The 25,070-nt window shown below is 39.7% G+C and overlaps 1 protein-coding gene across 1 annotated transcript; it reads right to left on the bottom strand.

The window, feature by feature from the left end:
- Positions 1–37: 37 nt before the first annotated feature.
- On the bottom strand, positions 38–17,789 carry LOC140953274 (uncharacterized). The gene is made up of 8 exons (XM_073402774.1): positions 17,162–17,789; positions 15,246–15,340; positions 13,949–14,114; positions 11,503–11,569; positions 10,445–10,743; positions 5,676–5,829; positions 3,947–4,159; positions 38–427 (listed from the first exon to the last, which is right to left on the bottom strand). Exons 1-8 carry the CDS (start codon positions 17,780–17,782, stop codon positions 276–278), a joined length of 1,767 nt encoding a protein of 588 aa, XP_073258875.1. The 5' UTR covers positions 17,783–17,789; the 3' UTR covers positions 38–275.
- Between the last annotated feature and the right edge of the window lie 7,281 nt (positions 17,790–25,070).

Below are 25,070 nucleotides of genomic sequence, written 5' to 3'. Positions count from 1 at the left end.
TAACATCTTTTTTTTTTAGAAATAAAGGTCTACGTGTTAACTTTTGTAAGGTATAGAAGTTCTTTGCATGATGGGTATGTTTAAGGATAGATTGAGGTTTGTCTGATTTGAAAGCGTATCTACATTGAATTTTACCTAATGGCAAAACTATACAAATTTAATATTGCTTTAATGTCTCCTGGACTCTACCGTAGGCTTGTAGCAAAGTTGTACTTTAAAGTGGAAGAAAAATGCCAAAGAATTCCAAAGCTAAAAAAGCACAGTCATTCCTTAACTCAAACATGGTAGCTCTCTTCTGCAGTTCGCTTGCCATGCCTTGCCTTCCTTTGTTCGTTTTTGGAAGATTCTTCATCTCGCACTCCTTTTTCGTCTAGAACAAACACATTGTCTGTATCGAATGCACCATGAAGATCGGAAAAAGTCGTTTCTATAAAAAATACGTCATTTCCTTGATAAGCATTTAATATGTATAAAAATAGAATTAAAGTCAAAAAGACTAGGTACTGCATACTGATCAAACAACGTGAAAAAGGCTAAGGTATACAATATTTCGACTGGCCAATAGGCCATTTGCACGATGGCGTCATTTTACTACTACGACCAGAATTCTTTGCTCGTTTTTCTTTTCATATTTAAATTTGGTAGCCCCAGTGAGGTTTAAATAACAAAAGCCGCAATTTGAACAAGAAAGCAAAACCCTGAAGGATCCTGGTCATAGTAGTAAAATGACGCCATCATGCAAATGGCCTATACCAGTCTTCATCAGGTTTATTAGGAAAAACCACTAATATACAGAATATATACTACTGTAAAATAGTAAAAGGAAGTTACATGGTATGACGTGGTAAGGTGTGGCTGCTAAGAAAAGTGAACCGAAAAAAAGATAAAGATTATACATAATGATTATTGTCGTTACGTTTGCTCATTCCCAGAGGCTCGATAGTTTTGGCTTTATGAATGAGGTGCGCCTCACGTGCTTTCCTAAGACAATCGCGTTCATATCTAAGTAAATCAATTGCGATAAGTAACATATGGGAAACAGAGAGGCTATTGCTGAGAAAGTGTTCTGAAACTGCGGTTTGGGTGTAACCGACCGGTCCTTGAGGCGGTGTTTGGTTTCCCCAATATATTGCAAATTACAAAGGCGGCATTAAATCATGTAGAAAACAATGAAAGTATTACAAGTAATGTGAGATTTGATTTTGTAGGTTTCACGTAAAGTAGCCCCGGCTGAGGTCAATATAGGGGCATATGGTGCAGTTCCTGCTATTGCACCGAAAAGAACCGGGAGTGACCCGGGCATTGTTACAATTATCAGTCTCTAGCAATTGGGCTCCTACAAGAATATCGCTTAAATTGTAAGATCGGCGGCAAGCTACTACTGGAAGGTTTTTAAAAACATTTCTACAACGTTCTGAGGTGTATAATACATGGGAATGTTTGTGAATAATGTGCGCGACATTAGGTAACGTAGGGTTATACGCAATAACAAAAGGAGTGGTTTCACGTGTAGGAGGTTTGTCTTTAAGTGCGTCAGCACGAGGAACGTCTGAGGCGCGTTATATTTGTGTCATGGCTGGAACAGATGCGGCGAAGGCGAAGTGCAAGGCTGTAAGGAATAGAGCGTTTAGTATGATGAGGATGACAAGATGAAATGAGAAGATACTGGTGTTTGTCAGTAGGTTTAGTATAAAGGTCAGTTTCTATGAAGCCATCGTTGACTTAAACCATGACAGCAAAGAAGGGGATATTGTTAAATGAGTGTGAGCATGTAAACTTTATAGTGGAGTGTAAATTTGTTAAGATAATCGACAAATAGCTCCAGTTTTTCTAGACCTTCAGTCCAGATCATGAAGAAATGTTGTATACCTCAGCCTTTTTCACGTTGTTTGATCAGGCTTTGCAGTATTCTTTTTGACTTTAATTCTATTTTTATCTTTTTCGACTTATCACGATCTTGTTTGATCCAACGTTGAGCTACATTTCAAGCCTTAGTTAATATGTAAATGTAGCCAACTGATAAGAGCTCTTTTGCTTTTCTGTCCCAGTATGTTTGCGTCCCAACAACATGGCAGTTTTGTACCACGTGTCTAATGACCCATCCTCATTCCCAGGCCTTCTCTCCTGTCGACGACAAGGGAGGAAAAGGAGAAAGAGTCTCGGAATTCGCCAATTTAGAAATGAGTAGGGAACTGGAGCCGTAATTTGTTCCGCACCGATCAGCGTTTGGCCATTTTTTTTCTCTGTCCCTAATAACAGTCCCAGAAGTCTTTGCGAAAGTTGACTGGGTCCAGTTTCCCTCTCTCTCTCGTTTCTTAAGTGACCTTGATATGGATATAGTGATATATCGCTCCAAAAAAGGATGACAGGCTATTATTTATTATAAACATACTGAGATAATACTTACTGAAAAGTCATGGAATCAGGGTTTTTTTAAATAATATAAACAAATTAGAGCTTGTCAATCAGAGGCGTAAAGCAGGAATGTTTTGGAACCGCCAACGACCGGCCAGGAGTCAAGTTTACAATTGTGAGAAAAATTATTTGTTCAATTAGAAGCCGCGGCGTCGATAGGTGTCTGTCGTACCTTTATCTCCCAACATGTCCCAACCATTCAAAGAGAAATCATTTGCAGCGAATTTTTGTAAAAAGGTACCAAAAGGCAAAAGGTACCAAAAGGCAAATCCCGAAAAATGAAAAAGAGAACCTTTGTATGTCTTAGCAACAACAATAAAAACAAACAAATTAAACTGAAACGAAAGAGGTAGGTTTCATACAGAACCTCTTCCCTTTTTTTTTCTAATTCAAACCAGCAATTTGACTTTTGCTCTAATTTTTCATTTATCAGTAGTTTTTATTACTTCAGAACAAACGTTTCAGAAGTGTAATACGTCATTTTTCTTGCCATTTCACGATTTGTAGCGGAAATTGCTTCATTTTAGTATTTTGGAAATGATTCCAAAAGAAACTACTACTGAATGATGACTTTTCAGTTGGTATAGGCGAATCCTTGGTTTACATTTTTTTTTCTCACTAGCATAGGCTTATCATTTTCTGTTGAAGCTAATACAATAAAATTTCTGAATATTGAAAAAGCATAACAATTTCAAAGGATATTAAATTAACTGCAAAAACCGTGGACGAAGATCCTGCTAGTTGTAAACGTTGGATTGCTAGAAAAGAGCTCTAATCAGCCAGAATAAAAAGAACCAAAAACGAGAAGCCCAAAGACTACTGCAAAGCTGATTCAGAACAACGTGTATTGTTTTTTCATAACAATATTTCGGCTGGCCATACCAGCCTTCTTCAGGTTTACAGATGTTACTGAACTTATGTAGGAATCACAATATTATATAGATGGAGAATGTCGCAATAAAAATTGTTTAAAAGGGAGAGGCGGAAATGACGTACAACACAAAAACTAGAAAGGAAAAATACTAAGGAGTTGGATTACAATAATTCGTCACGGCGGCTTAGGCCATGACTCTTGAACCTCATGGCATAAACCGCCGTGACGAATTATTTGAGCCCGATATACCAGACATTTGTACATTTCTTTGCCGTCACTGCACGACTACGACGTGAAAATGCCTAATTTCACGGTGTACAGAGGAAGTACACAAGCGACGACGAAATGTCCTCTCTCTTTCTGAACTTGGATATGGTTCTTAGGAATTCAACTTAAGGGGGGTTCGCCTACATTTGACAAAGTTAGTGACTTGGAGTAATCGCGATGAAGATTGAAAGAACGCGAATTCACTTTTTCAGCGACGTTTTCTCTGCCGTCGTCGTCCTCGGATCTTAACGTCCCTAATGTGAGAGCGAGTGATGGCGTTGGATCGAACTGGAAGGCTGACTATTCCCTAAACTCCGTGAACCGCCCATTTCCAGCTTTCGTGATTTGTCTGTGTACTAAAATGTCACTACTTTGGGATTTTTATTTTACCTTGACTCCACTTTTGATTGTTATGTTTTGATGCGCCTCCATCTGCTATAGTGCTCGCATATTCCTCTTTCATCTTTTGTAATTCTCCTATCAATTCATTTAGGTTTTTCTCCATCTCTAAGAAATTCTGCATCAAGGAATTTTCTTTACTGGTACCAGAGCGGTTTCTTCTATTTAAGGGTACATCATGAAGATCAGTTGACGTTGCATTTCCTGTAAGAACAATTGTATATCCCCTCGTTTCTAACCAAAGTTCAAAACGATTTTCTGAAATGCAACCCGGATTTGTTTTACCATGATTTACCAGCCAAGAAATCTACTCAAAGCTAATTACATTTTAGATTTATTTACTAATAGTTTTAAATAAAGGATAGGAAAAGAAAAGCTGTGAAATACAATAAAGTGGAGATTTTTTTTCCAGCATAAAAATATCAGTTGTCGTTCAGACGGAAGAAACAGTAGGGTACAAAGTAAATAGGCCTTTTTCATTAGTTGATCACGTGATCAATTTTCTGTAAACACGAAAATAGTTCGCATTTGAAACATTTTGTTAGCAGGAACTGAAAGAGCATATTACAATTCGGTAACCTGTAAATTTTCAGCCGTATATCTCAAAAGTAGTGATCGCAACGGACGCCGAAAATTAGAGGGATTTGTATGGGAAAAACAACTCTTGCCACCCAGTCACGCTTGAGTAGTTTTCCATGGGGCTCAAATCTCCTTTTCATTCCTAACAGGCAATTTGAGCCCTTAAATACATAAGGGAACGATTTAGGGCCTATCTATATGGAGGTAGGGGACCCCAGGTAGGTGAGGTGACCCGCTTAGGTTGGGTAACCCGCCTGTCCATATAATCTCTCATTTTAATTTGATCACGTTTACATGATAGGTGGGGTGATAGGTAGGATTTGTATGGAAAACCACTCAGCGTGACTGGGTGGCAAGAGTTGTTTTTCTTATCTAAATCCTTCTAATTTTCGGCGGCTGTTGCAATCCCTCCTTCGGAGATATACGGCTGAAAGTTCACTGGTTACTTAATTTTAATATGCTCTTTCAGTTTCTACTAACAGAATTTTCCTAAAGCGAACTGTTTCCATGTTTACAGAAAGTTGATCACGTGACTAACTAATGCAAAAGGCCTATTGAGGCTTGATATGAAAAGAAGGTAATTAAAAAGAGTATATCCGACTAGCAAATCCAATAAGTTATTTTTAGATCAAGTCTCAGCGCAATCTTTTGCCTAAAATTCTGTAAAATTTTATTATCGTTATTATTATCATCATCATCTTTATCGTTTTTATTATTATTCTGATACAAAGAAACCTAGGCCCTGTCCACACTAATTCGTTTTCGTTTGAAAACGCAAGCATTTCGATGCGTCTATACCTTCCGTCCACACTAAAACGCATTCATATCGTATTAATGTGGACGATCGAAAACGGTCGAAAATGCATCAAAATGAAAACGGTGACCGAAAATATTGCGGGGGTGTGTGTTTGTATCATGCACATAGAGTTCAACTGGCGTCACAACGTGCAATTCTATCGTTTTCGAACGATTCAGCGTGGGCAGTCGAACACGCATCAAAACGGTAGTGTGGACGCAAATCGATCGATGCGTTTTCGATGAAAACGAAAACGCATTAGTGTGGAACGGGCCCTAGACTGATTGAGCTATGCTTTCAATTAACTTCATAAGCAAAGATAATTAAAAATTAAGCATTACTTACCTTCAGATCGCACGTGTGCCACTGCTTTGCGCCTGGTGTAAACTTCCAGGAGGAAACCGAAAAAACTCAAGGCTCCGAATATTCCCAGAAGACAAAACAAGGTAAATCTGGTCATTTGTGACTCACTGGAGAACACACCTCCATTTCCGACTGACTGTATAAAATAATAATAATAAATTAACTTATTATCCATATGCGTTATGTGTATTTGACCGATTATGGGAAAAAGTACCTGCAGATAACTGTATTTGAAATCACTATAGCATCAACGACGGCGACTGCAGCGGAAACGTCAGTTTTAAAATGAATTCCCGTTTTTTCAATCTTTGTCGCGTTTATTCCAATTTGCTGAAAATGGAACTGTGTAGCCGAATTCCCCTGGAGTTGCTTTCTTGAGGAGCCACTCAAGTTTAGAGAGAGAAAAAGAGATTCGTCGTCGCTTGTTTACGTCCTCCATAAAACTTGTAATTAGGCATTTTCACGTCGTAGTCGTGCAAGGACGGTAAAAGAAATGTACAAAAAAGCGCGATGTGCGTGCAAAGTTGTTGTTTTGCGTAATAAAGCTATTGCTTTTCTGGCGTCCTTTTTGCCGTCGCCGTCGTCGTTGCTAAAACTTCCTATTGCCTTGACGGCGAGCCTCCACTCGAAAGGGGTACCTTTTCAGGCTTCAGGTACATAAAGGGATTTCACTAGTTCCCATTATATATAGAAAGATAGGAATAATCTGTCATTTTGTCTGTAAAAGAACCTAAACGCGATAACAGACGCCTTATATGGCTGTGAAAAAGTCAAGAAAACTTCGTGCGTGCTGTACATTTAAAGCACTTGAAAGGTATGCAGCGTTCCAAACTAGGTAGGAGAAAGGGTTACCGTTTGTCAACAGAAGGTACAGAAAAGGGGTAACTTTTCTGTTCAAATAATGGTTTACAAAAGGATAAGGGACTGACCTCGGGGCGGAGCCTTCGCGTATAAAACTCTTGTGGAGTAGCATCCCCGGGTGCATTTATCAGTAATGAGGCTGAGTAGGATGTGAAGAATTAAACAGATCAAGGGATAACATCCTCCTTGTACGACAGATGAATTCAATAATTGCTAATTATTCATTCAAAATATTTCTAGTTTTTAACATGCTTACCTAATCGTTGAACTTCTTCAAAAGTTTGGCCTATTTCCAGTATTCCTAGGCACCGTTGTAGGATATAAACAGATGTTTTACCTTGCAGATACTTCTCAAAAGGTAAATCGAGCAATATGTTTTGCGTATTCTTGCATTTCTTTTATTCCGTTTTAGTCACAAATTCACCTGTTTTGTCTTCGAATAGCTGTGAACGCTATTTTTTTTAAGTTCACTTGTGCCCAAGCAGCCTCGTTTCCAATCAAATATGCCTTCGATCAGCCTCTTTTCCAATCATTTTAAAAACGCGATGCGAAAATACAAGTAAATATTAAACTTAGTTAAACCTATAAACATAAGAAAAAGAAAAAAGCAGCCACGAGTAGACTGGTCGGTAGTCTGTACACAGCCGTTTTTAGTGTCGTCACGCAACGCTCAACGACACTAAAAACGGCTGTGTAGCAGACTAACTGGTCGGCGTCAAGTGGTGTGAAATTTACAAGGAGTGGTTTATAAAGGATCAGAAGGGTCTAATGGTCCCAATGGGAACTGAAATAAACAATGTAATCACAAACTAAAAGAAATACATTTTTATTGTTTTGGGACTCCAATACGGCGGACGTGACATCATGTGAAAACGCTCTACAGTAAATGACCTAATAACGCAAGGGGCGTCAATTTAATTTGAGGGGTCCATGCGGGGGCGTTTAATAGATAGGAGGCGTTTTAAAGAGAGAGGCGTTTATTCTCATAACTGGAACAAGCTCCACAAAACTAATATGGTTTCGGTGAAAATATCAAGAGAGTCTTAAAATAGCGGAATATCCGCCACTCCATCAATTGATACGTCTAGGCCGTCTAAAGATCCATATCGCCGTTTCAAATCCCAACAACGATGTCAGAATCCTCGCTTAGGGTTATTGTGTTGTCATCGTTAGTCTCTGATCCTTACTTTGAACTTGACATTAAACAAGAGGAAATACGCAAAGCCTTGTTAATCAAGCAAGAAACTGAAACAGCGTAGAGGGGGCGTTTTTTACGAAAGAGGCGTTTATCTGAGGGTGGTCGTTTATCGGGGCCCGGTTTCTCGAAAGACGGTTAGGTTTAATCCAGGATTAAGCCAAATTTTAAGCAAGGTATTTTTTTCTCTAAGAACATGAAACTCGAGCTTACAAAATATTGTTGGGCCTTTACTCCGAGATATGGTAACTTAAAGGTAACTCAAAAACGGAACAAATTTTAATCCTGGATTAGCGCTAATAGGTCTTTCAGGAACCAGGCCCATGTTATTTACGGTAAACTTTTCATTAACCAGACACCTGCCCTCCTAGGTAAAGCCATAGTTATTAGAGGAGACTGGTTATGAAAAGCGGCAAACATCAATGATAAAAACAACAGTGCTGCAGTTTATGTTGGAAGCACGCTGAAAGTGCACAATCCTTTGTTTTCTGTTGGCAAATTGTTACGGAATAAATTAATGCAACGTTTTTATTGGTCAATACAATCAAAATGATAGGAATTCTTTTGAACGTTGTGCACTTTCAGGTCCACAAAAACATATAACAAAGGAGTCTGACGGGTTTCATAACCATTCCACTCAATTAACTATGGTAAAGCTTAGCCGTGTGTGCGAAACGCTTATTCCTTTATAGTGCCAGGTTAACTAAAGCGAAGTTTAAAGCGTCTTGCGTAGAAACGAAGTAAAATAGTAAGTGATCTATTTAGGATAACTGGAATAAAAGTAATGTCACGTGGTGTTTCAGGGGGCAAACAAGTGATTTGCTCATTCACTCAAAACGAGACGACGATTATAATCTTGCAAAATGTTCAGTTCGAGTTTCGACAAGTTTTACGTCAGTATTGCTTGTCGCGAGTACATCTGCAGTCCCTACTGCATGCAGAAAAGAAACAATGATCACTTCGTTCATCAATTGCCATTATCGTCTTTAACGTAATTATAAAAAGTTCTTCTTTTTTTTGTTGTCTAGAATAAGCAAATTCGACGTTGATTTCTTGGATTGGCAGCCTTTACCACTTGTTTGCCAATTGAAAAACCACGTGACATTGCTTTTATCCCATCAGTCCTTAGGGGCGTGCAAAGATGGCGAGTGTCGTGAATAAGGTCTGTTCATTAAAGCCTCTGTCCGCTCAACCCGGAAGTTCATGGGTTGCGAGTGCCTATCAAGGGCACAGGTTTTTCATTACTGTCCATTGCACTAGAGGTACATCTTTCTTAATACAATCTTCCAGTAAGCTTTCTTTTCATTACCAAGAGTTGTAATGTTAGATGCATTGTCGAATATTGTCGAAAACTGAACCGCAGCAAAAACTAAGAGGTGGTGGATGAGAAGCTTTCTGTCAATTTAGCAAAATGACCAACGTTAAAAGCGTTGTGAAATAGAGATTCGGGCCGGATTTAACGCTGCTTTAGGAGACCAAATAATAAAGGAGAAAATACGGTCGAATTAATTCTTATTATCCGCAAACTGTAATAACCTTGGAAAAAGACATGAAATGATAGATCAGGTCGATTTTTTTATCCAAAGTTTAGCTAGTTACACTATTTTTCTTATTAACGTACTTCGTAAAAATGGCTTGGTATGGTTGCCATGGTAAAAATTCGTTTTCGGATTCATTGTTTCTTCCGTTGACGTCGTTCCATTTTTGATTAACCTAAAATCTGGATTCGGATTTTTCCCAAAGAAACGCAGCCTAGGTTCGTTACACATTACATTTTCTTTCAGTTCAGGGGCGGATCTAGGGGGAGGGTGCAGGGGGTGCGCACCCCCCCCCCCCTACCCTGAGATGACCTGCGGTTTTCTAATTCAACTGGTATTCTGCAAAAAAAAAAAATTAAAAAAAGAACTATGTGGTTTATTCGTATTGAAGTAGAGCAAGAGACGAGTGCACCCCCTCCTAAAAAAAATCCTGGATCCGCCCCTGCAGTTCAACATTCAGTGATAAGATAAGAACAGGAAAAGCATACACATTTAAAACGACTGATTATGCCTGCTTTTCCTATTCTTATCAGTGTTAAAAGTTTTCACTAGTTATAGCTCTCGATAACGCGAAAGTGGCAAACCAAGATTAATCTTACACGAAATGAAACGTTCAAGTTATTTATTTCAAATAATTCGTTTTGGCGTAGCAATCCAGAATAAAACGGGCAGAAAATACCTCTTACGAATCCGAAAAATTGTTGTGTGGAAAATTCGGTGAATCCGAGGACATACTCTTGTGTACACGTACTTAACTAGTACCTACCTACCTATAGCTACCTACCAACAAACATACATAACCCTAAGTTGACCTTGAATTTCATAAATTTTCTATTTGAAGTTTCCATAAACACTCAATATTCAAAATTCCTAAATTTTTAATTTAAACAAAGGGTCATGGTGACTATCAAAAGCACTACTCGACATTATTCTTTCTTTTTCGTTTTTGAAGTGTAGTTACTCTTCTGAGGTTTGATGGTTAGGTCGATGTCCAGACGCTCACACAGAAAAAGAATAATTATTATTTATTCAAAATACTTCGCCGTTTCCGATTGGCTTCAATCAGTCTCGGGTGAATAACACCCTCCTGAATTTGCATAATTCTTCGCGTCCATGTCAGCCTCATTCAGTAATTGCTAATTATGAAAGTTATTTACCTGTATCTGGGCGGGTATGAGTCGTTCTTGAGCTGTTGACTTGGCAACCATCACTAAATCTTCCGTTAACTCCTTCAAACTAGGCCCACATCCTGCAATTTCAAGGGGTGAGCTGTCTCTTTTTGTAAAAGCTAGGAAGTAATCCATGGGATAATCAATGTTTCGAATTAGGCGTATTTGCCTGTTCCTTTTCAACCCTGATTTATCCAAGAAGTGAAACGCCGTGTTTCGAACCACAAGTACTCGGCCAACGTCTCCACCACTCAAATTCCTTTGCATTTGTTCCAGGTTGTCAAACTCTATAAATTGAATAGTTTGACGTTAATATTTTGTAGTTATGTCATTGTCCTTGAACTTTGAACTCTATTTACACTAGGTTTTCTTGTATGGACCACATTCTGCAATTTCAAGGGGTGAGCTGTCTCTCTTTATAAAAGCTATGAAGTAATCCATGGTATAATCAATGTGTCGAATCAGGCGTATTTGCTTGTTCTTTTTCAATCCGGATTTATCTAACAAATGAGACGCTGTGTTTCAATCCACAAATACTCGTCCAATGTCGCCTTTACTAAGAGTTTTTTGTATTTCATCCAGGTTATTAAACTCTGTAAATTGAAAAACTTTGATATTAGCATGTTAAAGGTTAATCTGCACAAGATGAAAGCCGGATTTCTGGATTCTGCATAAATCCTGTAAAACGCTTATTGACCGAGAAAGGACAACTGAAAGGACTGCATTCTACAAGTGTCTTTATCTTCAATGCCCCTTTCGTAGATCTGATCGGTGATTTGCAAAAAAAGGGTGGGGAAAGAACAATTTTTGATAAAACAAAAGTGTATGTTGGAGAGGGGGGGGGGGGAGAAGTAGATGTATTTGTAGATGCTTTCTTCAATCTTGCTTCTTAGAAAAATTGTTAACCTTACCCCCTGCCTACATAGCGAAAAATACACACCATAAGACTCACGACTCGCCAGTCAAAACTCTAGAATTGTAGTATCCACTGATCCAGTCTCATCGCATCGCGCATCGCGAAGGTTTGGATTCTACTTTGTACTTACTCACGATCTTTGCCTCGAATTCCCTCGCAACAATTTGTGTTTCGGTTTCCTTGGTGGACACCCCCACCTAAAAAAACACATACTTTATAATCTTGCAGGAACCAACCACCCTGAAGCATCCTTCGCGGCACCAGTAACTGCGTTAGATTTTCAGTCTATTTTATGAAATCTTTTCCCTCAAAATGAGCCGTAATTTCTACACGTGCGCGCATTCCAATAGCAGTTGATCTTCTAGAAAAGAGCAAGGCACCATAGACGTCACTACCACAGTTTTCAGCCATTTTGATCAAGATCATTGATTCTGATTTTGATTCTTTTGGCTTGAAACTTCGCTGTTCTCATTCACCAGCCTTGTTACCAGACATTCTTTGAGAGTTCGGATGTGACATCGCCCATCAAGCTAATCAGGAGGGTACGGTAAGTCTCGCGGTAGCCTGTGTGCAGCCCGCCTCTACTTTCGAACAGGGAGTGGCTGTGCACAGGCTGGGGGAGGGGGGGAGGGGGAAGGAGAGCAGGAGGGGAAGTCGAGGGCAGCCTAAGACTATTGACTTCGTTTCCAACCGTCCTCCGCTCACGCGCATATCGCTGTGGAAGTTGCTGACTAAGGGCCTGTTTACATGGAGGTGGGGGACCCCAGATAGGAGGTAACCCGGCTTAGGTTGGGTAACCTGCCTGTCCATACAATTTCTCATTTTAATTTGATAACACTTACATTATAGGTGGGGTCGCCCGCCGCGGGTTACTTCATTTACCCAGGATCCCCCGCCTCCATGTATATATGTATGTATGCATGTAAACAGACCCTATGAGATGAGGCGAGACTATATATAGCCGAAACAGTTTTCTGCTCCCCTAAAAATATCTGGCATTATTGCATTGTCTTCTTACCATACTCGGAGACACATTTAGGAATGATATTTTTATTTATTTCTTTTATTTTTGAACTATTTGGCACAAATAGTAGATACCTTAGGGCTTGGTCACTTTTGCCTTGCCAGATTCATGGAAAGTGCGCGCGTAAGTACGTTCGCTGCGCTCACTAGTTAGATTTCTGATACAAAAACGAGTGCGCTAATACCGTACAAATCACTTTTCATGTGGTATTGTGCTTATTACGCACATACTGAGACATTCATTATTCCACCAGCCTTCTTTCAGTCTTACTAAATTGCTAACGCTACACATCGTGAAATATGAAGAAAACAATGTCGCCTTGCGAAAACTTTTACTAAAATTTATAAGGAGGATTTGGATTTGAGGTGACACAGGAACTACTAGAAATCTGAACTTTTTGTTCTGAATCTATTAGGCCCAGTTCAAACGTCGAACTTTCCATGTACCGAACTTAATAGCTATTTGGGTCGACCCAAATGATGTAAGTTCGACGGCCGATTCAAACATCGAACTTAATTCGTCGAACTCAATTCATTCTTACGATGTACAATAAGTCTACAATGCTAACCAGTGACAATTAATGAATTCGGCTTTCGTAGGATATGAAGAATTAAGCAGATCGAGGAGGGTGTTATCCACCGACGCCGAAGGCCTAGTTTAAAAACGTAGCTAAACCATGCTTACCTGAATCGCTGTTAAGTTTATCTTCGATAGTGTACGTTTAGGTTTGTCCAGCTCCGCAAATATTCTCCAAATAGCAGATGTCGCCCTTCTGGTTGTCTTCTTGCTGTTTTTGCCATGTTTTTAGCTCTTATTTCGCCTGGTTCCAGCTGTAGTTCTTACTCTTGAAACGAGTGAAATGTCCGCCATTTTTTTTTCACAACCAAAACAACTCAACTTCGTCCCCAGGTCTTCTCGGTAACGGTGCATTAACCTGTGGCGGGCTGCATTTTGACGTCATTTCCTCGTTAAACACAAAATTCTCCCAAATTTGGTCATCGGTAACTGGTTATGGTGAATAGAGTACTAAAGTGTGACGTCATAAAAATGAAATTTCCGAAATTATGGGATTTGTCAGGATATTGTGAAAGAACAATGTCCAAGAGGCCTACTTGCCAAAAATGAGCTTTTTGGGGCAAATTGTTGCTGAGATCGTAGCCCAGTTATGCTTACAAAACTCCATACAAACCCTTCTAAACTTTTTTTGGGTCGACCCCCAAAAAAATTAGAAGGGTTTGTATGGAGATTTCTGAGTATAACTGGGCTACGATCTCGGAGACAATTTGCCCCGAAATGCTCATTTTTGGCAAGTAGGCCTCTTGGACATTGTTCTTTCAGAATATCTTGACAAATCCCATAATTTCAGAAATTTCATTTTTATGACGTCATCACTTTAGTACTCTATTATGCGTGTGCTTTTAGCCAAAAATCAGAATCGGGGAAATATTTTGAATGAATAATAACAGTAATTTATGCATTAGGTTCGGCACATAAAAAGTTCGACGTTTGAGACCCAAGTCGCTCCACAGTAGAAATTCTTCAAATAACTTACCTCTTTGGAAGCAATATCTTGACATTTTGTTCCACCTAGGGCAGCCTGCACGGCGTTTAGAATCAAGGCAGTAAAAAAGGACATCATAATTGCTCCAACAATGACCCATAAAATTCCAAAAAAACGCCCGATGAAAGTTTTTGGCGTTTTGTCACCATCCCCGTATCTAAGATAAAAAATGCACTTAAGGAGAATGATATAGAGGTTACAGATCATAAGGAAATAGCTGAACGTTTTAATACACAGATTTAGCCAGGACTAAAAGGGAAGCTCTGCTTAATAATACTTATAAGCAAAAAAAATAAATCGTGTAATGCTAAACGGGTCGGCAATGAAAATGACATCAACATCAATAGATCTTATTAGAAAAAAGACAAATTTGCACGTGCAGCACGCTTTTTTGTCTTTCTTTGCAGTTGTTTTGCACGACTACAATGCTGTTTTGTACGACTAAAACGTCAAACTTTCCAACTTTTTTGGCTAGTAGCAAACAAATTATCATCAAATGTTTAAAAAACTAATTTTATGATCTTCAAAAGCAAAAATAAAAACGTTCGACAAAAAATAACTGTAAATATTGCAGACCAAAATATAGAAAACAAGTCGATCATATATACATCTCTCTCGCTTCCTTTTCTCTTCCTTTTCCTGCCACGCTATCCTTTTCGCGTACCTTTCCCTTTCGCGTCTTTCCCACTATCTTAGCCTATCTGAAGCGCGGAACAGGCTACATTTCTTGTCGCTCGTTTGTGCTCAGTCAGTCGCGTGCTAAGGTTTCTGCCGGTCTCACCATTTGATCTTGTATACTGCTCCCGGGTCTTCCGGTTTGTCTTTGTCCTTAACATTAGTAAGTAGTCCTGGTAGTCGTTGTAAAGTGGTTATCGGCTTGTGTGCAACGCGTATGTTGTAAGGTTGTAGTATACGAGCGATAGTTTCAGAGGTGCCTCTGATGTACGCGGTATAGTCGCTATTATAACAGGGCCAGAGATACTTAACTAACGTACTGAAACCTTTGAGAGAAACTTAATTAACGTATTTCAAAGTGAATTTAACTAACTAACGTACTGCAATTTGGAATTGTTGGGTTTGGAGAAGAGGGAAAAACCGGAGTACCCGTAGAAAGACCTCTCGGAGCAAGGGAGACTGTCGACGGCGGGATTTGAACCTGGTGATTGGAGGCTCCCCGCAAGAGGAGAATGAGCAATGGCTCCTCTAACAAATATGTGAGTGCTGGGGCAACCGCTTTCTAGGGTAACCCCAGCACCAGAGTTACCCTCCCTCCTTCTAAATAACTTACCCAACAGTAGTTAATGACACCACAGTCCACCACAGTGCATCGGGAAAGCCCTTTGAAAACGTAGACGCAAACTCCGATTTTCTGCCTTTGTGTTCCTATCGTCAACATCAAAACATTGTCAATTGATGGGCTTGCACGTGAGTAGTGGTAGTGGGATGAAGATAAAGCCCCGTTGATGCCTTCCCCCGCCTTTCATATGTTTTCCCTTTGCTCATACGCATGACTGCTTTCCTGCATACTAATTTACTGCCTTCCGTGTGCCTTCCTCCATACTAATAAGTGCCTTTCTCCATATCTAATGAGCGTCTCTCTTATACAATAGGAACAATAGGCTTGGCCGTTAAGTAACTTTAGCTCGGTTTGTCGGACCGTCTATTTAATAGGAATAAGTACTCTATTGCAGGGGCGGATCCAGGATTTTTGTTAGGTGCACTCGTCTCTTGCTCTACTTCAACACCAATAAACCATTAGTTTTTTTTCTTTTTTTACAGAATACCAGTTGTATTAGAAAACCGCAGGTCATCTCAAGGGGGGGGGGGGGGGGGAGGGTGCGCACCCCCTGCACCCTCCCCCTAGACCCGCCCCTGTATTGTTCCTATTGTATAAGAGAGACGCTCATTAGATATGGAGGAATGCACTTATTAGTGTGGAGGAAGGCACACGGAAGACACTAAATTAGTAAATGAGTTTCTGATATTAGTAAAGGGAAAACATACGAAAGGCGGAGGAAGGCATCAACGGGGCTTATCTTCATCCCTTTACCACTGCTCATGTGACCCGCTTGCATCTTAAAAATGAAAAGCCTTTCCTTTTACCAGTTTAAAAGAACGCGTGGAAGAAATTGGAAACTGCCGAGATGTTACTCGACGAAGTGCTGTACAGTGTCTTCTAATTATTTCTCAAACTCATTAATAATTCATTAAGAAAATACAAAGGAAATTAATGTTTAATGAGTGTTTGGAAATCGGATGAAACACTGCTTAGTATTTGCATCCTTAATTTCTCCTTTAAAATGATTCTGTTTGAGAAGAAATATCAAACATTCGACACAGTGTTTCATCACCAGATGAAACACCTCGAAGTTCGTCAAAAATACTCCGCTGCGCGTCGTATTTTCAACTCTCTTCTCGGTGTTTCATCTGGTGATGAAACACTGCATCTCATGTTTGATATATTACATCAAACACCATACCAGCACAATATCAGGTTCTATTGTTTAACAATCCATGTTTTATCAACTCATGTTTTATTAATGCATGTATTAATAATTCTTTCTTATCCAAGTTTTATTAATGGTGTTTTTTGATTCTAGTTCTGTCTTCATTTTAGTAGAAATAAACTTCTCTCGTGGCCAAAAACAGATTGTGTGGTTATTGTGTAATTGATGGCGGGAGGCATTGACGTTTTACTATTCCAGTCCATGTTTTGCCAATCCAGTCCAGTCCAGTCTATATTTTATCAGATGCCGAAACGACCACAGAATTATGTTTTTAATCTTTTCATGTGATTGGAGCAACTGGAGTGACGAAAAAAGAGTAAAGAACTCAAACATCTTGAATTGAAAGTTTATTTTTGGCCAGAGAAAATTGCAGACACATGAATTACATTGCCAGGACGAGACGATTGCTTTTTTTCGGGTGGGGGAGAGAGGCAAACTCAACAAATTCCGAAGAAATATGACAAGGAGAATGCGACATTTTCAGGGAAATTATCGGCTTCTTTCATGCTATTGTAAAAAGCCGTTAAAGTCTTCAAAACACCTTGCGTAGGGATTTGATCCCGCCCACTTCATAGAACAGGCGCCTCTGAAATGTACTTATTAATAAGTGGATTACTATGTTTTTCGGTCAGAATGAACTTCTTGAAAAGACTGCAAGATCGATAGTCCGCAGATCACTATGAAATATTTAACTTACCAGCAACCAAATAAATATTCCCGCAATGCCACAGAGAAGTATGATGCAAATAATTATAGGCCACTGTGAGCTTATAGAAGTAAATAACTGATTCTGTGATTCCGCCTCGCACTGTTTTGTATTCACAATCAATGAGCAGCCCTTTGACGCAAATGCCCGGATAACCGTTACGTTTTCAATGCCTTCAAGAGCTTCCTTAGCCTCAGAAAAAATGGGAAAAGCAAAATCCACCTTGTTACTTTTAACTAAATCAACTAGCTCGTCGGTGTTCTTAACAAACGTGGCCTGCAAATTGCACGATAATTGTTCCTCAGGTCCCGTGCTGAAGCATGCAAGATCTATAAACCAAACTATTCGGTCGTACATAAATCCTCTCTCCGAGATTTTTGTTTTGTCCATCACATATGGTGGAAAGTCCAGCACGGCAACGATGTAATTACATTTCTTCTCGTTGGAACCGGGCTCCTCTAATTCTCGAGCTTTTCGATTTGTTCGAGTGTCACGCGCATGTCTAATTAGTCTGGACTGATGTAACCTGCTGTAATTTTTACTGCTTATGACGGCAGTCAGTTCATATCCAAGCAGAAAGCAAATGACCAATCCCGCAGCGATAGAATGCATTGCAGTTAATGCCGTTGATGCCAGCTTTCTTCGTTACTGGTAGACTCCGTGTTTAAGAGTAGTCATGCTAATCTGAAAAAAAAGTTAATGATTTAAGCTTATATTGTCTCGCCACATGTAAAGTAGTCCGGATTCCGGCATCAGGGCAATTTTTGCTCATGGAATCTAGAATCTTAGTAGACTACGAGTCGTCCCCATTTTTCCTCAGGGATAGTAGAGCGAACGAAACGCGAGCGCGCATGAAAATCAAGCCTCGCGAGAAAGGCGAGACGCGTGGGGTGATTTTCACGCGCGTTCACGTTTCGCTCGCTCTACTATCCCTGAGGAAAAATGGGGACTACTCGTAGTCTAGAAGCTTAGAATGCTGGGCTTTGGAATCCGTAATTCAGCTAAGAGAATCCGGAATCCCGCTAACGATTGGAAACTGGAATCCAAGTTTCACTGACAAGGAATTCGCAATCCAGTACCTGGGATGCAGAATCTGGAATCCAAGACTATCTTGGATTACCGTTCATGGGCCGACAAATGTCATGAAAAAGTGAGCTTCAAGGTTGGAGTGCCGAATAAATAATACATCCATAATCCTGGGTCACATTTTATTATGACGCCATATTCTGTGTAAAAAAAAAACATCCTAGCTTTGGGACCACCGGTATCTTGAAACCCCCAATTTGGAATCCCTTAATGTTTACAATGCTTCCTCAAAATCCCCTAAAGGATCAAAGAAATGGTTCTTTGAAACGATATTAGAAAGTATAAATCAGAGTTTCAATGACCTTAAATTCTGTTCTCATTGTTCTGTTCTTTGCGCACATAACATATGCATAATTTTAGGTCGATGCATTCATCAAAAAATGCATATTCACAGAACTGCAAGGTATAAACCTCAATCATCCTAACCGAGGCCACACACGAAATTGTGTGGTGTAAATATTTGCCGAACGTTAATCACCCTTCTGGCCCGGGCGCGACATTGGGTGACAGCTTGCCCATATCGTCTTAACCGAACCGCACATAACCGAAGCCTTGTGAGGGTAATCTCCCTAAAGACTAATTACAACCACTCGCACTTGCGTAACGTAGCAGCCGCATGGGAAGTAAACTAAGAACGGTTGATCGAGGGAAAAGAAAGCGTATTCTCCTCCCTGGGGCACTTTGCTTATCTCATGCCCCTTTCTTAGCCTGTAAAGTTTTCTTGGCGGGAAATACGTTTGCGGTCGTGGGCCATTGAGTACACCTGCAACGGAGGCTAATTTTTGTCCTAGTTCAATAAGATGATAGCATTTTCTGATGTGACTTGAAGGTGAAGCTCCCAATAAACTGTGGTTCTGCTTCGATAGAGGTGCGCAGTTGATCAGCAAATTCCATGTGTTGTAGTTACAGTGCTGTCTGGTTTGAATCCCTGTATGAGTCACGCCGGTATTGAAGCTCTGCTAAAAAGTGTCCATGACCGATGTGGCGCTCACTTCTATGACAGACCTTTTCTTTTTCACCAACTCCTTACAGGGCTTCTTCTTGTCTGTTACTTTAAGTGAGAATTGGCGTATTATCAGCTTCAAAAAAAAATTGCCTTGTCTTGCCATTATTTCTCCAGGTGTGTTGTTGATAGCCGGCCACTCCAATAAATTTATTCCAACCCTGCGCTTGGTTTTTGTGCTAAAAAGCTCGATAGGTTCACATTATTTAGACTAAGCTCGTGAATTAAACTGTAGTTAATGACTTGAATAAACAGAAACGTCTTATTGGACTGTTGCTCTGTGCATTTGTTTAGGAAGTGATATCGATTATCAATGGCACCCAACTTTCTGTAAAATATCTGTTCGAAGAAGCAAGTATTGCCAGAATTTTCTATTACTTGAGGAAAGCTAAATATTTCTAGATGACTGTTCCATTAATAAACAATTTTTGAAGCTTATCTAATACATTGCTAGCCTGCGAACAGCAGACGCATCTCCAGTCGTCGCTTCTCTCCCTCCGAAAAATAGCTATTTTTCGGAGGGAGAGAAGCGACGACCGGAAATGCGTCTGCTGTTCGCAGGCTAATATATTGCCTAAAATTTTCTAAAGTTTAATTTTTTACATTTCACTTCTCAGGTTAGGCTATTTTTCGTAGAAAAAAAGGAAACCTAAAATTTTTCGGATTCAAAAATGTGATGGCGAGAGGAATCAGAAATTAAATGTCTCACTTTCATAATAGGCGTCAAATTTCATTTAAAATTTTCGGGAAAATAATACTCAAGCCCTTGTAATTTCGAAAAGACCAAAGTTCCCCTAGGATGACCGAACAAATACAAATTTTAAAGCGCCCGGCTTAGAATGCATTTCTAGAGATCTAAAAGTACTCTGGATAGCCTCAAAAGTGTTTTCAATGTATTTAGGAGGAAACCATCGTTGTGTGCCCCTGATATTATCTAATGCTTTGAAGTGTCACCGTTTGCATCAATAAATTATAGCGTTTTTTTAAACCAAGTAAAACGGGATTATCCGTTTCAAGGCGGTATCGATCTATTTAGAATAGCAGCTAGAACAACTATGGCTTTAAGTCAGCCACTGTCTATATGGCGTCCTCAATTTTGACATTGAAAATTATTTTCCGAGTTTGGACTCATTAGGGAGCTTTAGCATTGACGGCGGCGACGGCAGCGAAAACGTCGTCTAGAAAAGGCATTCGCGTTTTTTCAAACATTGTCGCGTTTATTCCAATCGGCTGAAAATGTCAAACGTAGGCGAATTTCCCTAGAGTTGATTTCTTGGGGACCGCACTCAAGTTTAGAAAGAGAAAGAAAAATTCGTCGTCGTTGTTTACGTCCTCCATAAAGCGTGAAATCAGGCATTTTCACGTTTAGTCGCGCAGTGACGGTAAAGAAATGTACAAAAAGGGTGTGAAGCACGTGCAGTTGTTGTTTTGCTTAACAAACCCATTGCTTTTTTGGCGTTCTCGTTGCCGTCGCACTCGTCGTTGTTAAAGCTCCCTACTGACTTGAGCAAAGACGCCAACTCCTCGATTGTTACTCTGACAACTTCTAGCAAAAGAGAACTTCTAAAAGCTGTCTTGGAACAAGAAATAAGCTGTCTTGGTAATAGATTTAAAACAGCCTTACCCAGGGCAATGCGTTCTACCGTCAATTTTACCATAAGTCTAAATTATTTAAATGGTACTAAAAAGGGTGACTTACAACTGAATAACTGAACACCGTAGCCTGAGTGCTTTCTGTTTCCTCCTTGGGGTAGTGCATCTGTCAAGAATTTGTTAAAAAGAAAAGAAAAAGGAAGAACACAGGAAGATAATATCTTGCAGCTGTTTTTCATACATCCATAAAATTTGGAAGCTTACCAAGCAATTGCCACAGTAGAACGTCAAACACAAACAATTTTGCGCCATGTGGTTAATTGGTCTTTTTTTTTTTTTCATTATCTAACATAATCCTTTCTATTTTTTGAAGGAGTACTTACACACTCTTTCACAGTAGCAAAAATGGCCATTTTTTACTTACACGACTAAGGAAAACTTGTCTGGGAAAATTCTCTTCTAAAAAAGGGCTGGAAGGAATCGATTAACTTTTTTAAATTTATGCACATCACTTGTTCTTGAGAAAGTAATTTACGCTCCCTATTCCCAATTTAACTTCTCGTTGAAGATGAGTGAGTGCTGCCAAATTCACCGATCAAAATAGATCAATTATTATCGGTAATGCCTGATAAAACGTCAAAAACAGTTGCTGGTTAGTACCCTATTTTTAATTCTTTTTTTGTCGGAAAATATGTTGGCTCACCTGGAGGTAAGCTCCTTGAGAGGTCGATCTTACCTCAGACCTTATAATGGATAAGGTGCTAGTTAAACAGGGGCGTAGCGTGAGATTTTGAAGGCGTAAGCACCTCGGCAAGAAGAGCGCCGAGGGCGCTTTAAACCAGCAGGGTCTGAGGGCATTCTCCTCCGGAAAATTTTAAATTAGGGTCTCGGAAATGTCAAAACCTGCCGTATTTTCCGTAAATAAATACGAAGGAAAATGCAGTAGTTAGTCGTTTAATCATAACTATAACAAAATTGTCAAATCTGATTGGCTCTCAACTGCCCTGATTTCAGCCTTAATTGGACAGTTTAATAGCACAGTACGCGTCATGCCTAAGTAATTGGACAGTACGCGCCATCACGCGCGCGCTTAAATGGCTTTTTTTCACTTCTGCAAAACAAAATTTCGAATTTCTTGTGTTTTGGTTTAAAAAATAGCCTATTGTATCACAAATTTTGTTAAAGTTATGATTAATTGGTAACAGAACTTCGTGTCGTCCAATTCAGTCTGTAATCATACTCGTGATTAAGCAAATCGGACTCCCGCTACGCGGTCGTCCGATTTTGTTAATCACTCGTATGATTACAGACCGAATTGGACTCCACTCAGTCCTGTTACCATTACTAATTTTTCCTATCTCTAGTGTTATCGGGAAGGTACAGTGTTAAAGGAGAAAAGGGAAAAACATTAGGCAGGTTAAAATCAAGGGCGAGACTTTACCCTTCCGATTAAAGCAAACCAAAAAAAATGGCTTTCAGGGAAAAAAAAATTTTTTTTTCAAGATTTCAGCTGTGCGCACAGGCGTATGTGCGTATGAGGACGTTACGGTCCTACAATTCTCATAAATGCGGCAAGTTCGGTTTTGGTCGTGCATTATTCTTAAACATTGACAGCCTATTAGTTACGCGCCCCCGTGTCGTCGGTTTAAGGATACTGATATTTTAGCATTTCGTGAAGCCACATTTAAATCTACTGTTAGTGAATGTGAGCGGGAAATGCCTGGTTTGCGTTGCTGGTCAGCAAGTTGCTCAAGTTGGCACCACTTGCATTTATGGAATATGTTGTTTTGTCTGAAACCACCCACACTGCTATTGCAACCAAAAAGAGAATATACAAATTAACTCAATGGCGATCAATGATGATATAGCATACATCAAGTCGGTCAAAGTCGCTAACTTGTAAAAATAGCTTTACTGAGGGTGTACATGTGGAAAAGCTTTCACACACATTGTAGTTTTGATGTAGCTATATTTAGTATGGTAGCTGCATGTAGGTGGTTGCAGGTGAACTTGACATGTTGTCGCAATTGATAAAGAAAAACTGAACTTGAATATCAATGACCTAGGCTGCATTTCATCATGATAAATATAGCTGAAAGCGTTATGTTCACGTGCACCCAAAATTAAAATATCATATTCAACGATTTGAAATTTCTAATCCTTCCCAACTTCTCACTTTCTTTCAACCTGTAAAGCTTTTGACCGTAACAAAAGAAACATTCTAGACCACAAAAGAAAATTTTAAGGCGCGGAATTCTCTTTATCAGTCTAATACCGCCCCCACTTAGATCTCGGTTAAACTGATTGATTTGCGTTAATGCAAGTGTCACCATAAACGATGTAAATTAGTCTTCCGCAAGAGCAATTATTATGGCCCTTGTCTTCCACTAACAGACTACGACTTCCGTTGACTTTTTTTATTCTTTTAAATGAAATAAGGCTTTCTTACACAGGATCGAATTTAAAACAGTCGAACAGACCTTGTAACTTTAAGACCAAACCCACTGCAAAAAGTTGATTTTTACCATATCGATTATTATTATTAACCATTAATAATTATTGCGCGATTATTATTAATCTCTTTCAAAATTCTCTAGCCTCGTTTCAAATCTACTACTTCATTTGCATATTTCAGATCCCTTGAGACGAAGCAGAGGTGTGGAAACCATATTTGGGTGAAGATCACTACTGCCTTGCGTTTGGTGAGGACGATCCACAAGTTTTTCGCTTCAGTTATACTTATAAAGAATTTTATACGTAATTGATGCATTTAGATCAGCCTGGCTTGAGACATGCTTCACTCGCCCAAATAGGAGAGCTTGCTCGCAGGCTAGGTGCTCGGGGACGAAACACTTAACTAGAGAGAAATTCATACCTGCCCACTTTTCCATTTGAAAGTGAACGAATTCAATTAAGTGTGAAGACATTTGACCGCGATGTCAGTGTCCTGAACTAGACGTCGTCAGACGTACAGGGTTCTTTTTCCATCCTACTTGATTACATCAGTCCGTCTTTACCTTCCAATTTGATCAAGTTTCCTTATGAATGATGCCTTTTCTCTCTACACCTTTTTCTTTCTGTAACTATATCATTCACTGAAGTGTATAACAGCCATGGCAGTACTTGCCTGCGTGCAGACGTCTCTTATTTCCTTGTCGGCCTATCACAGCGTGTTCCCAAGATCTTGGGAACCCAGCAGGACGCTGGAACACGACTAGCGACGACGTTACGCAGACGTCCCTTTTCCGCGTGCAACAAAGGAAATAGGAGACATCTGCACGAAGGCAATGGCAGTACATACCTGGGTACTGTAGAAATGGGAGTGAGCTCTCACCATACAATTTAGGTTCTAGAAACTGTCCAATTACTTAAGGATGCCAACTGATAACATAAACTCAATAAGTTAAATTAGCTAAACAGGATAGGGTATGAAAAAGACGAAATCTGTAATTAAGCATAGAAGACTGAAAAAGTGAATGGGAAGAGGAAAACAAAGTGATAGGAGACCTAACACAGAACGAACATCAGAACGGACAGAGGGAAAAAGGAGTAACACTGAAGAGTTGTAATCAAACAAAGAGAAAAACCGAAGAGGAATTATACTAGTCTTCTCTTGAATAAACTTTATAGAAATAGTTGATTCAGTATCGTCATCTTTCCTCTGGCAGGCGAGTTAGCTCTGAGTAAGCCCCGTGAAGAGAACTATCCAATTCCCAATTCACCCCAGTTCACACTGGCGGAGCACACAAGATCTCAATTACTTCGCAGGTGAGTCCCCTTTTCCTGTTTTGACCAAGGCCAAGTAATAAAATCTAACAAGTTCTTGGAAACGTATATCAAACTTCATAATGTGCAACTGAAAACAGTTGAAGTTTTCCACATTTTTCTCCTGTTGTTTGACCGAGGTCATAGTTTACAACAGTGTTACAAAATAGAGTCTTAAAAAACAGAAAGGTGAACATAGCAAGGGCAAGCATAGAGTAAGGTTTTCAGCACTGATCATGGCCGCTGCTTCCCTCAGCCTATGTAACACACACACACGCACACCCGCACACACATCCACACACCCACTTTCCCTTCCTACCCCGTACTCAGTCAGCAAATGAAATCGTAAATTAGATCAGTAAGGACGTGACGTCCAGGGTTGGACGTAAGCTATACATTGGTGTTAAAAATAGCAACAACCCAAGGACCAAGAACCTAAACTGATCTTTTGGC

The sequence above is a fragment of the Porites lutea genome, chromosome 11 (genome assembly GCF_958299795.1).
Source record: "Porites lutea chromosome 11, jaPorLute2.1, whole genome shotgun sequence".
NCBI classification, from domain to species: Eukaryota; Metazoa; Cnidaria; class Anthozoa; order Scleractinia; family Poritidae; genus Porites; species Porites lutea.
Note: the sequence above shows the minus strand (reverse complement) of the source record. Positions and strands in the feature narration are given on the sequence as shown.

What these genes read in the sequence shown, in the direction of transcription:
- LOC140953274 (XM_073402774.1), bottom strand. Translation starts at nt 17,782, where the DNA reads ATGCATTCTATCGCTGCGGGATTGGTCATTTGCTTTCTGCTTGGATAT. An exon ending in AAGATATTGCTTCCAAAGAG is followed by an intron (nt 11,570 to 13,948) that starts GTAAGTTATTTG and finishes GTGTTTTTTTAG; the next exon opens with GTGGGGGTGTCCACCAAGGA. An exon ending in CAATCAAAAGTGGAGTCAAG is followed by an intron (nt 428 to 3,946) that starts GTAAAATAAAAA and finishes TATTTTTTATAG; the next exon opens with AAACGACTTTTTCCGATCTT.